At 34.7% G+C, this 14,588-nt stretch overlaps 1 protein-coding gene across 1 annotated transcript in view; it reads left to right on the top strand.

Annotated features, from left to right (window-relative positions):
* The window catches only part of LOC149808353 (protein kintoun-like), a 37,577-nt gene extending 23,530 nt beyond the window's left edge, over positions 1–14,047 (top strand). The window contains exons 2-3 of the mRNA XM_089976002.1: positions 7,363–7,521; positions 8,874–14,047. Of these exons, the coding sequence (XP_089832128.1) occupies positions 7,363–7,521; positions 8,874–10,325 (1,611 nt within the window). The 3' untranslated portion in view covers positions 10,326–14,047. The remainder of the gene's footprint in view (positions 1–7,362; positions 7,522–8,873) is intronic.
* Positions 14,048–14,588: the final 541 nt, after the last annotated feature.

Below are 14,588 nucleotides of genomic sequence, written 5' to 3'. Positions count from 1 at the left end.
TTGATATATTTTGTCCTAAATAAATTGCTCATGAAGAACAAAAAATTTAATAAACAATGAAGTACAATGTTAGTTTCTTTCATTTAATTGCCAAAATAAGCCTTCAGAATTCAGGGTCATTGTGACTGAAAGAAAAGTTAGATTTGCAGAATAATTTGTGTTCAAAGTACTGTAAGCTTCTTAACTATGTTCAAGGTAATAAAAAAAATCCAACTATATCAAGAGGTCAGACACCGACAGTCAAGTTATGTCAAATAAGATGATTTTGTGCACAAAGCTTGGTTCAAGACAGCATACAATGTCTAAAGATCCAGGTCCTTGAGACCCATTGGTCAATCTTTTGAGTGGGTAATGCCTTCCTAGTGCCAACATAGATATCTGCTTGACACTGGATGGTCATATAATGTGCCTTTGAACTTAATTTTGTTGTCAAGATGAGTGGAGGATGGGTATAAGGGTAAACGAATTTTTCAATTTTATGAACAACACAAAGAAGGAAAATTTTAGTCAAATCAAGCTTAGTTGTGCAGAAGAATGTGTAGCAGTTCTCAAAATATTTTACCACCACAACACCAGCTCTTGCTGCTGTTGATTTTCTACATGACCTATATCTGGGTAGTTGACATTCCAGGGCACCTTGACATCAATTTACTTGCGTGGCTCAAAGCAGGCAGATGTACATGTACAGTACTGTAATAAATATCAGCAGTAGTAGTTAAACATGCAGTTATCTACTTTTGACTTGCTTTTATGCCAGCTGGCTGTACTCTACAGTGCAGATTATAAATTCAGTCGAGTTCTGTATTGTTCATATACTGAAGCCTGCCTGAGAAGATCAACATGTTCATCGCTACATTATCTTTTCAAGAGCACCTGAATGACTTTGAAATGGTTGTCAGCAGTGATACTATTCAGAATTTCGACATTCTAGTTACTTTGCAAGTGGGAATGTAATTTTCAGCTGGTTTTGCAGGTTTGAATTTTTTCCTTGCATACTGATTCAGTACTGCGTAGTTATCAATCACCTTTGTTTCAATCCAAATTACTGCCAGACTCGCTAGGTGCATGTTATGGCTAATGTTTTGCATTTAAGATAGATTTATTCTTGGGGGATTGATACTTGAAAAATTTCAGAAGTACAGGTCAGTGTCGTTAATTTTGCACAAGATCTCAAGGTGGCAATTGGTAAGCAGATATGCCTACCTTTAACCATAGTTGAAAGTTTTGAGAGACTATCTACTATGCTTTATCATCCATTGCTGCCTATTCCAAGATTTCCTAGTTTTCATGAGTATACATATACAAAAATACAACATGACAGACTTCTTTATATAATTGAAAGTGCATCTGTTATATCATTTGATACGTGACAGAGAAACTTGGATTGACTCATTCAAATAGTGTAAAACTGCTCACAGGTTCGAACCTTGGCCAAGTCATAACAAAGACTTATAAAAATGGTACTAGCAGCTGCCTTGCTTGTTGCTCAGCATTAAGAGGTTAGTGTTAGGATTGGTCGGCCTGGTGTCAGGATAATGTGGCACGATACCCCAGTGCTAGACATCACTATAAACTGCCACACTTAAGACATCATAGCGATATGACTAAATTGTTAAAGCTAAGTTAAAAATTAAGAAATAAAACACAAAGACATAAACACAGTGTAAAAGTTAATGTTGGATCACAATGGCAAGTCAATTTTGCATGCTTGCAGTGATTGCCTGAACAGGTTATGCATATTCACAAGAATTGCATCTCCACATGCAGACATAGGTGATAAATGAGTGGGACGGATTGTTGCCCAAGCCAAATATTTTGCAAGCAACAATTTGTATGCTTTCACTTGTGTAAATTATTAAATTCCAGACTGATTTAAAATGATGAAAGTGATACAAAATCTGAGGGCATATCCTTTATATTGAGACAAAATTTATTTGATGAAATTCTTCACTCCTGCATAAAAAATTTAATTGCTTCAAGTTATGCTTAAATTTAAAGTTTATTGAGTGACTGTTCAGTTATTATCATGATGTATACTATCTTGTGGCTGTATCAATACATTATCTGTGTTGTATTGCAGCATGACAAAGACGATTTATTTAGCCAGTACGTGCATTTGTGAAAATACCAATGTGCGCCCATGAATCGTTGCACCTCTGACCTTATTGTTTCAGATAGATGCGATGTCATCTTTCATGTACAGAAAACTCAAAATTATGGAACATTCCAGCGTGCTAAAACACCCAAAGAAGTAATGCATAACAGTTTTTTAGGTTATCTGTTTCTCAATGCTGACCATCCCACCACCACACCCTGGTACAACAAAAAAAGGCATTTAATTTATACATGTATGTTTAAAGAGAAATAAAATGACCTGCCTACCCTAATTTTAAAACCAGTGCAATAGGAAATGTGCATATTTTTTTTGACCTAAAGAAGAGTCTGATAGAAGATGAAGTAAAATGGAAAAATGTAATCACAAACTATTTCCTACATTGCCTTCTAAATGTATACATATTCTACACAGTGATGAAGTGGATGAACTGAACATGTGTACATAAACTTTAAATAATAATGAAGATGAATTATAAGCATATCTGTAAGTAACCTTGGATCCACATACAAAGTGAATTTGTACCTTGTAATGGAGCAAATGAAACAATTGTTGAAAACAGAAATAAGACACAAGTAAAAGCCAACTACCTAAAATAGTTATGTTTTCAGGAAGTTTGGCTTTCATCAAGTTATTAAACCTATATAAGGTAAAATATATTGAATTTGGTATGTTTACACTACCCATACTTTAATCATGACAGGTAACCTGAGATTCTTGCACTAATTTTCCCTTTCCAAGTAAGGCTTGCTATGCCATATTTGGATTCAACAATACATATTGCTAATATCATATTTGGACTCAACAATACATATTGCTATATCATATTTGGATATTTACTAGTCTGTTATTGTAACTAGAGAACTATGCAGTGTCCAGATATGGCTCACCAAAAAATGAGGCTAAAAAGTAGTTATTAGATGAATTAATATGGCAGACAGTCCAACAGAAATTTGCATAATAAGAATATAAGTGCTAGTTTACTTGTTTCAGCAATGAAATATGGTATACCTACATGAAATAAAAAGACTACTCGACTTGTTTAATCATATGTATGCAGCATTTGCAAACTTTTTGACAATGTGCTGAAAAGTGCAGTGTGATTCATGCCTGGCTCCTGCTTTTATATATACATATATATATATATATATATATATATATATATATATATATATATATATATATATATATATATATATATATATATATATATATAAGAACCTTTTAGTGCTCCATCCATAGAGTAGGGTTACCAATATTCTATTGAGTTTTTGTTCCCTCATAAAATTTTCTTGTCATAATTGTGAAAGATACTAAAAATGTATCCACAATTAGATTGTATACATAATTAAATACAAAACTTCCACTTTTTGTGTCAGAAATGCTCTCAAAAAATGGTTTGTTTTCATTGACCTCCATAAAGTATTTGCCTACTAGGTTTTGGGTATTTTTTTTTTACTTCTTAGCAACAACTTTATTCACAGAGCAGCCTGGTCCTATTTCCAGCTGCTCTGTGTGTGTTTGTGTGTGTGTGTGTGTGTGTGTATGTATATATATATATATATATATATATATATATATATATATATATATATATATATATATATATATATAAAATGATTTTTTTTTTATCCCACAACTATTATAACTGAAGTTTTATAACTTTATTATTTGTAGAAAAATTTAAATACAGAAATATTGTGCAGTTTAAAAATGTACAATCAGAGGGCCAAGTGGTCCAAGGCACTCACCTCTATCTGCATGGGTACAGGTCTCAGACTCAGATAGCATGGGTATGTGAGAAAGCCTGCCAGTAGGTTCCTGTGGGTGGGTTCTTTCTGGGGTTTTTTTTAGGCTTCATCTTCCACCAGATATACTGGCTGCCATGTATAGCCTATTGTGTGCTTTAAAAAAATGGCATTAAACCCCACCTTCACCCCTCCCCAAAAAGTTCATTCCTTTCTCTGGAGCTTCTTTCAAATGGTTTATTAAAATAATAATTTCACAATTTATAAATTAAAAAGTGTATTATTTATTCATGGTCTTAAATTTTTTTAGACAATAATTGTACAAAGGGGCATGATTGAGTATTCTGAAATTGAATGTCTGTGAAGGAAACATTTCGACTCTCAATTTGGATACTATTAGATATATTGAAAATGTTATAATTACAAGATTATTTATAATCTTCATATGTTCATTGATGAATTAATGATATTTTATCAAGTATACGTATTTGAAGGGAAATACAACTCTGTTTCTTTATACATCAAGAGAACTTCATTTGCATTTAGCTAATTGGCCATCAGCAGGTACATACATATACATTTGTTACAAACATTGATGGGGACATGTTTAATATTGAAACACGAACCTATCAAAATTTCGAACATTCAATAAATGCTTTAAATAATACTTCCCAAGCATACTCGTACATGCATATACACGTGTGTACATTATATGTATTTGCATATACCCATACACATGCCTATGTAGACAACACTTATGTATATGTACATAAATATGTATATCCACTGAGATAGTGTTAGGGACACACATGCATGTATATTCCACCAATAAATAAGATAGCCTGCTTCTAACTACACTGTTGCCATTGCCAGGTAAAGTTTTACTTTCAGTTTAAACAATGTCTGTCTGATTTGGATTTTTAATATAACTTTAAAAAAATTTCAGTCATATCACCATGATTGCTGCAGTGTGGCAGTTGATAGTGATGTCTAGCAATTGGGCATCATGCCACAGACATGTAGCATCATGTCCCACCTTGTCCCATTATCCTGAACCAGGCCAACCAGTCCTAACACTAACCTCTTAATGCTGAGCACCAAGCGAGGCAGCGGCTAGTATCATATTTATAAGTCTTTGTTATGACTCTGCCTCGGCTCGAACTCACGACCTGTCACATTCAAGGCAGATGCTCGAACCACTTAGGCCACCAGAGTGGTCGAACTAAACACCAGAGCTTATTCAATACGATGCTGCACATTAGAGGAGCTATTCTATATCTGTAGGTAACTCAATTCAGTTTACCTTGTTTATGAGGGGTATTCAGTTGTTACATTTTATTATTTTGTGTAAGTGTCAGAAAGACAGTCCAGCAAGAAGAAAAAAAATGGCCGTACAAGACCAGATGACAAAAATCAAATCGAATAAAGAGGACACTCTAGCTTCCTAAAAAAATTTTTTTTAAGACTATCAGCAATCTGGTTGGATAAGCTTCTTTTTGCAGAATCTAATAGCAGAGCAGTAGATTCCATGTTCGCTAACTACATGTGCCATAGATTAACAACCCTTGGCTAATAATGAAGGTGGTTCCAATTATGGGAAGGTCCACTAATTTCAGACTTGCATTTTTATTAAAGCATACATCTTCTGAAAGCTCTTCACTTTTGTACTTGAATTGAAAAATAAATACCCAAAAGTTTCATGTTAGAAAATACTAGGCAATAGAAAAAGAACATTACAGATTATGTGCAGGATTAAAAATAATGCATTTCCAGAAAGCAGTTTGCATAAATGAGTTTTTAGAAACAAACTGTCCAGATCATGTAGGGTTACATACATCCACTCAGCTGTAGCAAACATAGGTCTATAAATATATGTATTCAGTGTACTTTGTAAGAACAGAGCAGTTGTATTTTGATAGATTTTAAATTGATTTTTTCCCCAGTTCTCACTGGTTACAAGATCTAATAATACATCAAGGTACAAGCATATAGCAGGACCCTGCATACCGAAACCAGGTCAATCAATAGCAGCTCTACATCAGTCCAAAGTAAGCTGTTTCTGCTTCAGACATCATGTGATATATATATAGATATGTACATGGCAGAATTCTCGATGAAGTTGAGCAGCATTGATTTTTAAGGTTTTATCACTTTTTAGCAAGGTCATCATTGTACTTATGTTCAGCACACCCTCATTATAAGGTTCTTCATTATAGTGTGGTTCCTATTACAGAGCATGGTGAATGTGATCCATAAGTGGTAATAAAATTACCACATATACTGGCTTACAAGTCAAGCCAAATTGAAAACAATTGCAATTGCTGAGATCCTAATCTGCCATTGCATAATGCACCTGCAGTCCAGGGTATATGTTGTTTTTTTCTACTAATTATTCCTATCAAACTACACAGACCCAGATCTGGCAGCACATTATATGTGGCTGATCTGGATTTGTGCAGTTTGCAGTTGGATTTGGCTTACAAGCGAGTAAATATGGTACATGCAAGGCAGTATACTCCATGGCTGCCATAGACAGTGTTATAATGAGGTAGTACAGACTTTATGTATAGGTTTAGTCCAATGGTAAACAATGTAGACCTTGTTCTGTAATCGCATAATGTGCCAGCAGATCAGGGTCTGTGCTTTTTGTTTTACTGATTAGGCCTAACAAGAAACATTAATCAGGATATGCCAGTGAATTATGCAACTGCAGATGTGGCTCTTTTTGTGGACATTACTTGTATGCCTGTATGTATGGTAACCCTCTAGATAACTGCTTTGTTCAGCAAACAGATAACTCATTTTTTACATGGGTGTAGTTTATTTCAATTTCTGTAAAGCATATTTTCATGTCTTTGTTGTATATCAGACTATTTTGGGAAATTGTGGTGGTGGTGGTTGTAATTATACAATCATTTTTACCAGTAAGGTATGCTAGCAAACATGTACAAAGGCTTGCACCTTTCTTTTTTTTATCTTTTTATTGTTTTTGTCTGGAGCATGTTTACTTGAATGACATGGTTCTGTATCTATATAGTTCGTTTACCATGTAATATCACCAACAAGTCTAACTGTAATCATAGACCCTGCTGTACTGTTGGATAATTTGCTGGCAGACCAGGGTCTAGGTTGTTAGTTCTACTGAGAACTTCTAACGGGTCTGCTGGCAAATCTGGGTCTGTGCCATTTACAGTTAGACTTTTAAGCAAGTATATACAGTAGTTGAAATTTTGGTTCTTGTTCCGTATTTAATTTTGTATAGATTTCCACTTAGACAACATGGGCAGGTTCCCTAACCCCAAAAAGACTGAAAGTCAGATTGGAACTATATTTTTCTAAAGTGCTTTATGAATGATATTGGCAACCTGTCATTACCAGCAATAAAATCTTTAGGAAAAACCCTGCTTATATAAAGCACATTGAAATGCTGGTGCATAATTGCATGGCAGATCTTGACCTGTCCTAACAGCAGATATAAAATGTATTTATTTTTTGTTGCAGGAAAAGCTGTTTGTTACAGAATCCAACATCCATAAGGAACTAACTGACCTTGAATCTGAAGCTGAGATTCGCACAATGGTTCAGACTGAGATCACTGAGCAGAATTGTACCCTTGAGGTGACTGCAATGGACAAGAAAAAACTGACCGTTAACATCAAGGTATTGCTTGGAGAAGCTTCAAGTTTTATGTTCTTAGAAAAGCTTGTTATATTAGCTTGTCAATGTTAGAAGTGTGGTTAATCTGCTGAAATATTTTTGTACCTTTGTCTAGTGAAGGTCCCTAAATCATTCCTCATACAAATCACTGAAAGAGGTTTTTGTAACTTGACAACACTGGGGTACAGTTTTCAAAAGTTAATTATACAGGAGGGATTGTCATGGGGATCAATTTGAATAATAGTCTACAGGTTTGGATCTAAACCGACAAAAACGCAATTAATCTGGAATTGATCTCTTAGATCACAGAACTCTTCAAGTAAGGAAGAACCCTATTGGTTTGGGGTGGTCGAAAGCTCGAAGGTCAAGGCCATTGACTGAATGAAAAAACAATGGTTTGGCACAATTATTCTAGCTTTCCACCATCTGTAGTTACTAGGCTTTGTAGATGTTTGGGAAACAAGAAACTTCAGCTGTCATGGTTACATTGATTGAAGAAAAATTAATTCCATGCATCATGGCTCGAATTAGGGTTTTTCTGCACTAGCCCACATGATCACCAAAATATTTTTTTTACTGATCATACTTAAATCAAACAGAAGCCAGTCTGGTTATTAATTTAACATTTATTGTTCATTAACATTGAAACAATAAATGTATTTCACCTCAAGCACCTTCAGATTTCTCAAAATAAATACTCAGTGCAGAAAGTGCACAACATCACAGCCTCATCTAAGTCATACTCTGGCCATTTGTTTTCATTTTCTCTTGGTTTCTGTGCAGTAACATCCATTTTACATCACAGATCTGGACCAGACTTTATAGATGGACTACACTGCCTCATCTAAGTCATACTCTGGCCATTTGTGTTCATTTTCTCATGGTTTCTGTGCAGTAACATCCATTTTACATCACAGATCTGGACCAGACTTTATAGATGGACTACAATTTAGGTAAAGAAGAAGCTTGTTGATGTCTGTATCTTAAAGTCAGTTATCACAGTTGCTGTAACTGAAAGAAGAAAAGTGTTTTGAGCACAAAAATGTCAGTTCTGTTTGTTTGTAGAGGACTGTTAAACAAACATGGGATGGGCAGATAATGTGCCTTTCACTGTATTCTTGTTCAGAGACGTTTTTATTGCCTGATCGAAGCAAAGTGGTTATAGTAAATAGAAAATATGATAAATATAACATCTTGACCTTTTTTCTTTAAATCTGTGGTATGTTATTGTAATGTAACAAGATATTGTGTTGACTTGTGTACAATATACAGATGAGTAAAAGGTATTTTCAAGTTTGTTTGATTGCTTGTATGATTTCTGATGGCTAAAGCCTTCTAATATTTTTTTTCTCCAGAAATGCAAACGTGAAGATCAATCAGATGAGGATTTAGAGTATGATGACTGTCCCTCATCTGCCGAGATCAAGGTGGTCCATGACAAGGCGTTCCCTCCGCTGCAAGGCATCTTGAAGCAGCGTTCAGTCTCCGAGTCCAGTGAGGAATCCTCCTCAAGTGGCAGCAGTCCTTCTCGGTCAGGCTCCAAATCAGTTTCGTTTAGTTCCCATGTTGACAAGACCACTTACAAGCCAAACCAGGCGGTTACCTCAATGAAACAGGCTCTGAAGAGTAAACGCAAAAGACAGCGTAAGATGCAGGAGAAAAAGCATGATAAGGGGAGAAAGCGTCATGGTAGTACTGGATCAGAAAGCAGTAGTAGCGATGAACCGGATATCAAGTTTAGTAACGAGTTGCAGAGTGAGGAGGAACCTGGAGAAAAAGAGGAAATTCAAGCAGAGGATGTTGATTTGAAGGAAAAAGAGCAATACCTTGTTCATAATGTTGTCATAGGGACGTCTAGTGGTAAAATAAAATTTGATAGTGGGGAAGAAAAACGATTCATTGCCAATAATGATGTCATAGGGACGTCTAGTAGTGTGGAAATAGTAGATTGTGAGAAAGATAAACGATGCATTGCCGATGATAATGTCATAGGGACGTCTAATAGTGAGGTAAAAGTTGGTAGTGCTAGTGAGGAGGTTTATGATTCAGGCAAGGTTATTAAATTTGCCATGGATGTGAAAGCCAAGTTGATTACCCAATCATCACCAGTGGTAGCTGATCATGATAATGTTATAGTTGATGAGTTTAGGACCAGAAAGTGTAAGAAAAAGCAAGAGGTTTTTGATAGTGATGCTTTGCCTCAAACGGAGGTGGGTTGGACTAAATGCACAAAGTCTGATTCAGATGAGGATAAGAATGTTTTCAGCAATGATCTTGCAAAGGGAGATGTCGAGCCAATACCTGAGTCAGGGAGACAACCCCAAGAGTCTTCAGGAGCTACAGCACAAAGTTCTGGGAAGAAAGGAAGAAAACGGAGGAAGAGAAAGAACAAGATTCGTTTGGCAAATCAGGATGAGAGTAGCAGTAGTACAGGTGATAAGAGTGCAAGTAGTGGTGACCAGGGTGCAAGTAGTGGTGACCAGAGTGCGAGTGATGGTGAGGAAATCAAGGGTGCAAGCAGTAGTGAGAGTGATGCAGCAATGCTTGATAATCGTTGTTGCAAAAAGAAAATTAGGGAAGAGAGTTACAGTGTTGAGTCTGGGTCAAAGAATGTAAGTGAGGAAGAGGGTGATGCTGAAAAAAAGAATTTAAAAAGGAATGAGGTCAGTGAGAAAAATGGCAGAGAGAAGAGTGATGTGGAGACAGTGTTGAGTTGGAAAGATACAGGTGGCAGCAATAATGAGCACAAAACGGGGTGTAGTTTCAAGTTTTCAAATGATGTGATGTTTGATCTGGATGTCGAGTAATTGCATACAGAGTCTGACTACTTAGCCAATCTTTGAAATCCTGATTGTCTTGGCTGAAGTATTTTCATTGGTAATGGGAATATTTTAAAGGATACAATTTTTGTAATTTTAGAGCTGGCCCAATACAAGAATCGGTTCTGTAAACAATTCTGTTTAATTATTGCTATTGTCATATCTTGTTATCTGATACATTATCACAAAGATGTAACATTTAAATGTAAAGGGAGTGGGAACCAATCAAATTATTTTCCTCTTGATATGTTTTGAAATCGAATTGTACATGCTAATGTGCAGGTGGGAGCCAGTCAGATTAATTTTCTGTTTGGTTGGCGGGGTTAATATTCTTGTTTTTGCAATGTTTATTCTTCTAATAATAATTGAATTGTACCCTTCCAAAGAGTGGTATGTCACCCACAAGGTGTTAAATTTAAATGAAATACCTGTTAATAATCGGAAAGGATAATGCATTGCATTTTTTTTGGAAAGGTTTATGTATATTCCTAATACGTTTTTCAATAATGGAATTATTTCACCAAAAAAGTAAAATTCATCAAAATTTTGAAATGTTTTATGCATGGACAAAATTATTGCTAATTGAAGCAAAATATTGCATAGCTATATACAAGTAAACATTTTTTTTATAGAAATCCTAGTTTGAGAAGTAATGTTCTTTCATTTTTAAAAACAATTTTCAATGATTCTGACTGTTTTTGTAGTGTTTTTTTATCTTGGAATATTCATTGATTGTTAATATAATGCGTATAGATATGTATTAACCTATATATATTTTCGATTGTTGCATTAACAAGTTTAACTATTTCATGAATTGCACATAATACAGTGCATGATGATGATTAATATGATTGGTGTCATCTTTTTAGTGGATTAAAGCTTAATAAAGACAAAAGATGAAATAAAAGAGTTAACGAATCATAAAGTAACTGTTGAGTCCTTTCATGAAATAATTTTTTCATGATTGAAACATTGAAGGGAGATAAAGCACTTGATAAATGTTGTCTTATAATTCCATGTGTAGAGATGGATTATGATATTTTAATGTTAAAATGCTATCATTTTTTAAAAAAATTTTCCTAACATTTTTGGGGGCAAAAGTTGTTTTATAGTTGTTTATGAGTAGCTTAAACACTATCATCAAAACATCAATTGGAAACAGGAGTTGCACAGTTCATGATGTTCTTCACAGGAATATCTTACAAGTAATTGTCTTTAGTTTCTTTCCAGTTCCATCATCAGCTTGAAACCATATCTGGATCTCATTAAATGAAAGCAATTATTATATTATTATTAGCTCTTTCAAATATTGTAAATTTTCAAGCTAATTATTTTACACCACTTATCTAAAGCTTTGTGATACAAAAAATTTGTATAATCCAGATTTAGCATCTAGCATTATCTGTCCTGTAAAATCAGAAACATTGTTGGGGATTAAACAATACAATTTTTGGGAGGGGAATTTATTTGTCAGTATATGTTACTTTGAGAAACAAAAGAAGAAAGAAAACCTCCACTAGACCCTCCATGATTATTTCTGATTTTACAGTATTGTACATTTATCTGTGTTGCAGACCTTATATTGCCATTTCCTGGTCAAATTGTCTTTGAGTTATCCTAGAACATTTTCCCATATAATTGAGATTGATTCTACTGCACAGCACAGGGACTGACACATGCCAGATTGGACCATTAGCTCAGGGGACTCGTGTACATTAAACATTACTAGGCCGTTGGGAGATTTTGCTTTTCTCAAAATAGCTAGTACTTTGTCATTTTTGCTGCATTCTGGTCATGACTGCTCCACCGTAGCTCAGGAATCTGACACTATATATTTGAAATGGGTTTAGAATAAAAAAAATACCCTGGTAAATGCCATTGTGTATGTGCATTTTCTGTGTAAATTAGAGTTCTTTGTTCCATTTTAAGAGTAGAATATAGGATACCTGTTGGGGCAACCATTGGCATAATTTGATAGCCAATGAGATCTAGTGTAGTCTAGTCCTGGCCAGTAAAATGCACAAAATTGAGTTGTCATCTTGATCAGTTGTCTCATGCAATGCAAGTAAGAATTTTGTTATGAAGAAAGTTTGGTCTACAATTTAGCTGCATCAGGATTAATCAGAATGTATCCATTTCTTGTGGGAGTTTTAAGGGATTTTGTATTATGTTTTTTTGAGGACAGGATTCACTAGTCTCCTAATACTTTTACTTGCAATGAACAGCCAGACTAGTATAAATGTCTAACCCAGCAAAAAAAATAACTGAATGCCAGTGATGTAATTCAGGGGAGGTAATTTGACTTAGTGAAACACAGTTACTGTATGTCTGTGCAAAGTAGTAGGACCTGTTTTCACATTTGTTATTGTTTATATTTGATGGGTTTTATTTTTCTTGTGCTGAGAAATGGGTTGAGGCATGTCATGTATTGGACTTTTTATTTGTCACTTTCTAGATTTTCATTGTATTCTGTTTTCAACAATTAAAGATTACTGGAGTTAAATTTGAATTCTGAATATTAACTTCTATGTGATGTAAACCTGCAAGCTTGGTAAATGTTTTTTTTTTATTAGCAAGATCTTGGATAAGTTGATTTATGACCAAGAGTATATGCCTTCTAATTATGCCTTTATCTTTGGAAGCTAATTCTTCTATCAGAATATAGTAAAATGGGTAGGACAGTTTGGCATTGTTTACCTAGTGTTTGTACAATAAAACTACATAAGCCTCCATAGTGGTTGGCTGTTAATGTATATAAGCAGTTGAGTGTTTTCAAGGTCACTTGAGTCTCATTAAAAATAATAGCAAATGGAAATGTGAACAAAATTTCATTATGTGGCAGAAACTTGTATTGTACAAAGTTCATAGAGTTAAAGGTTTTATAGGTTACTGCAACATTATTTTCCCCAAATTTGGCAAAAAAAAGTATTATTTTAGAATTTAAAACTTAGATGGTGTGTGTTTATTAGAATTATAATGCTGTGTGAATTTGAATTTTCTCAGTTGAAATTGTTAGATTTAACAAAATCTATACTGACAGACTTGGAAAATGCAACAAATAGCCATTGATAAAACACTTAACTGACAACCAAGCCATTTTCTTTGAAGACTTTGTTCCTTCAAGTCTTACTGAATGCAGTTTTGGTCAGAATTATATTTCACATTTTTTGCCAAAACTTTATATATGGAGATACGCATAAAAGATTCTCAAGTGAAGGTGATTGTCATGAATCAATTTTAAGAAATCATTCCTATTTCTTGGATTGTTTTGTCAGAAAAAAAGATGCCAGATCAGTAGGACTGGACTATAAAGATGATGCATAAAATTTGTTGTGTTACTCAAGTCTTGCAGTTTATTTTGCAAATTTGATTAAGGATTAGAAGTCACAAAATTGTTAGTTTTATATCCATGCATGTATTTGTTTGTTTTTAAGGTGATACATGCATTTTTCTGTCAAGCCCATGTTAGTGGCAAGCAAACCCTGGTGATCTTTCTGGCACCAGCATCAGTGATGTCAAGAGTTTAAGGTTTGGTTTAAGATTTTCAGCAATTCTTTGATGTGGGCTCGACATCCAGGTCATGGTTATGTTAATTTTTGTTACTGTTTCTGCGTGCATTTTTCATTTTTGTTATGGTTTCTAGACATGTTGCATAATCTTTTGCTGCTTAAATTCCAGTGGTTTTTATTGAATAAAGGATCCACTATAAACTAGACTTTTCTTTTCTCACCCCTTTTCCATCATGTCCACAGCACGCCCTCCCATCATATTTGCATTCTTTTATACCCATTAGTAACTGCAATGAGGCCTCTTTAAATATGCTTGCTCTTCTTGAATGGCTGGTCACAGCAATATGGTATTTTCACTGCCATACTTGTTTTGCTGTCTAATCTGGCATAAACCAAACTGGTGCCAATTTGACAGCCAATATGACACTATGGTTGCAATCGTCAAACGTTTTCTTAATGCCACTCTTCCAAATAGATGGTTTTATGGGCATGGTGTTTTCATCAAAGGACTTCTTTTGATGTCATGTTAGTCATAAATGAAAATAGTGCTAATCTTGCTGCTAAATAGACTTATTATGCAATATAGTTGCTTTTAAATGAAGTTTGTGCCATTCAGACCTCCAGTATGGCACCAGGTGACCATGCAAGACGCGATGAAAGCCTTATAGGTACTTCAGAACAGATGGACATGTAGGCACGGTTTTTTTTCTTGAAGAGACTGGTTATGATGTCTTGTTGATCC

This window comes from Sinohyriopsis cumingii, chromosome 1 (assembly GCF_028554795.1).
Source record: "Sinohyriopsis cumingii isolate HCF-2022 chromosome 1, ASM2855479v2, whole genome shotgun sequence".
In the NCBI taxonomy this organism is placed as follows: domain Eukaryota; kingdom Metazoa; phylum Mollusca; class Bivalvia; order Unionida; family Unionidae; genus Sinohyriopsis; species Sinohyriopsis cumingii.
This window is presented reverse-complemented; position numbering and strand designations above follow the sequence as displayed.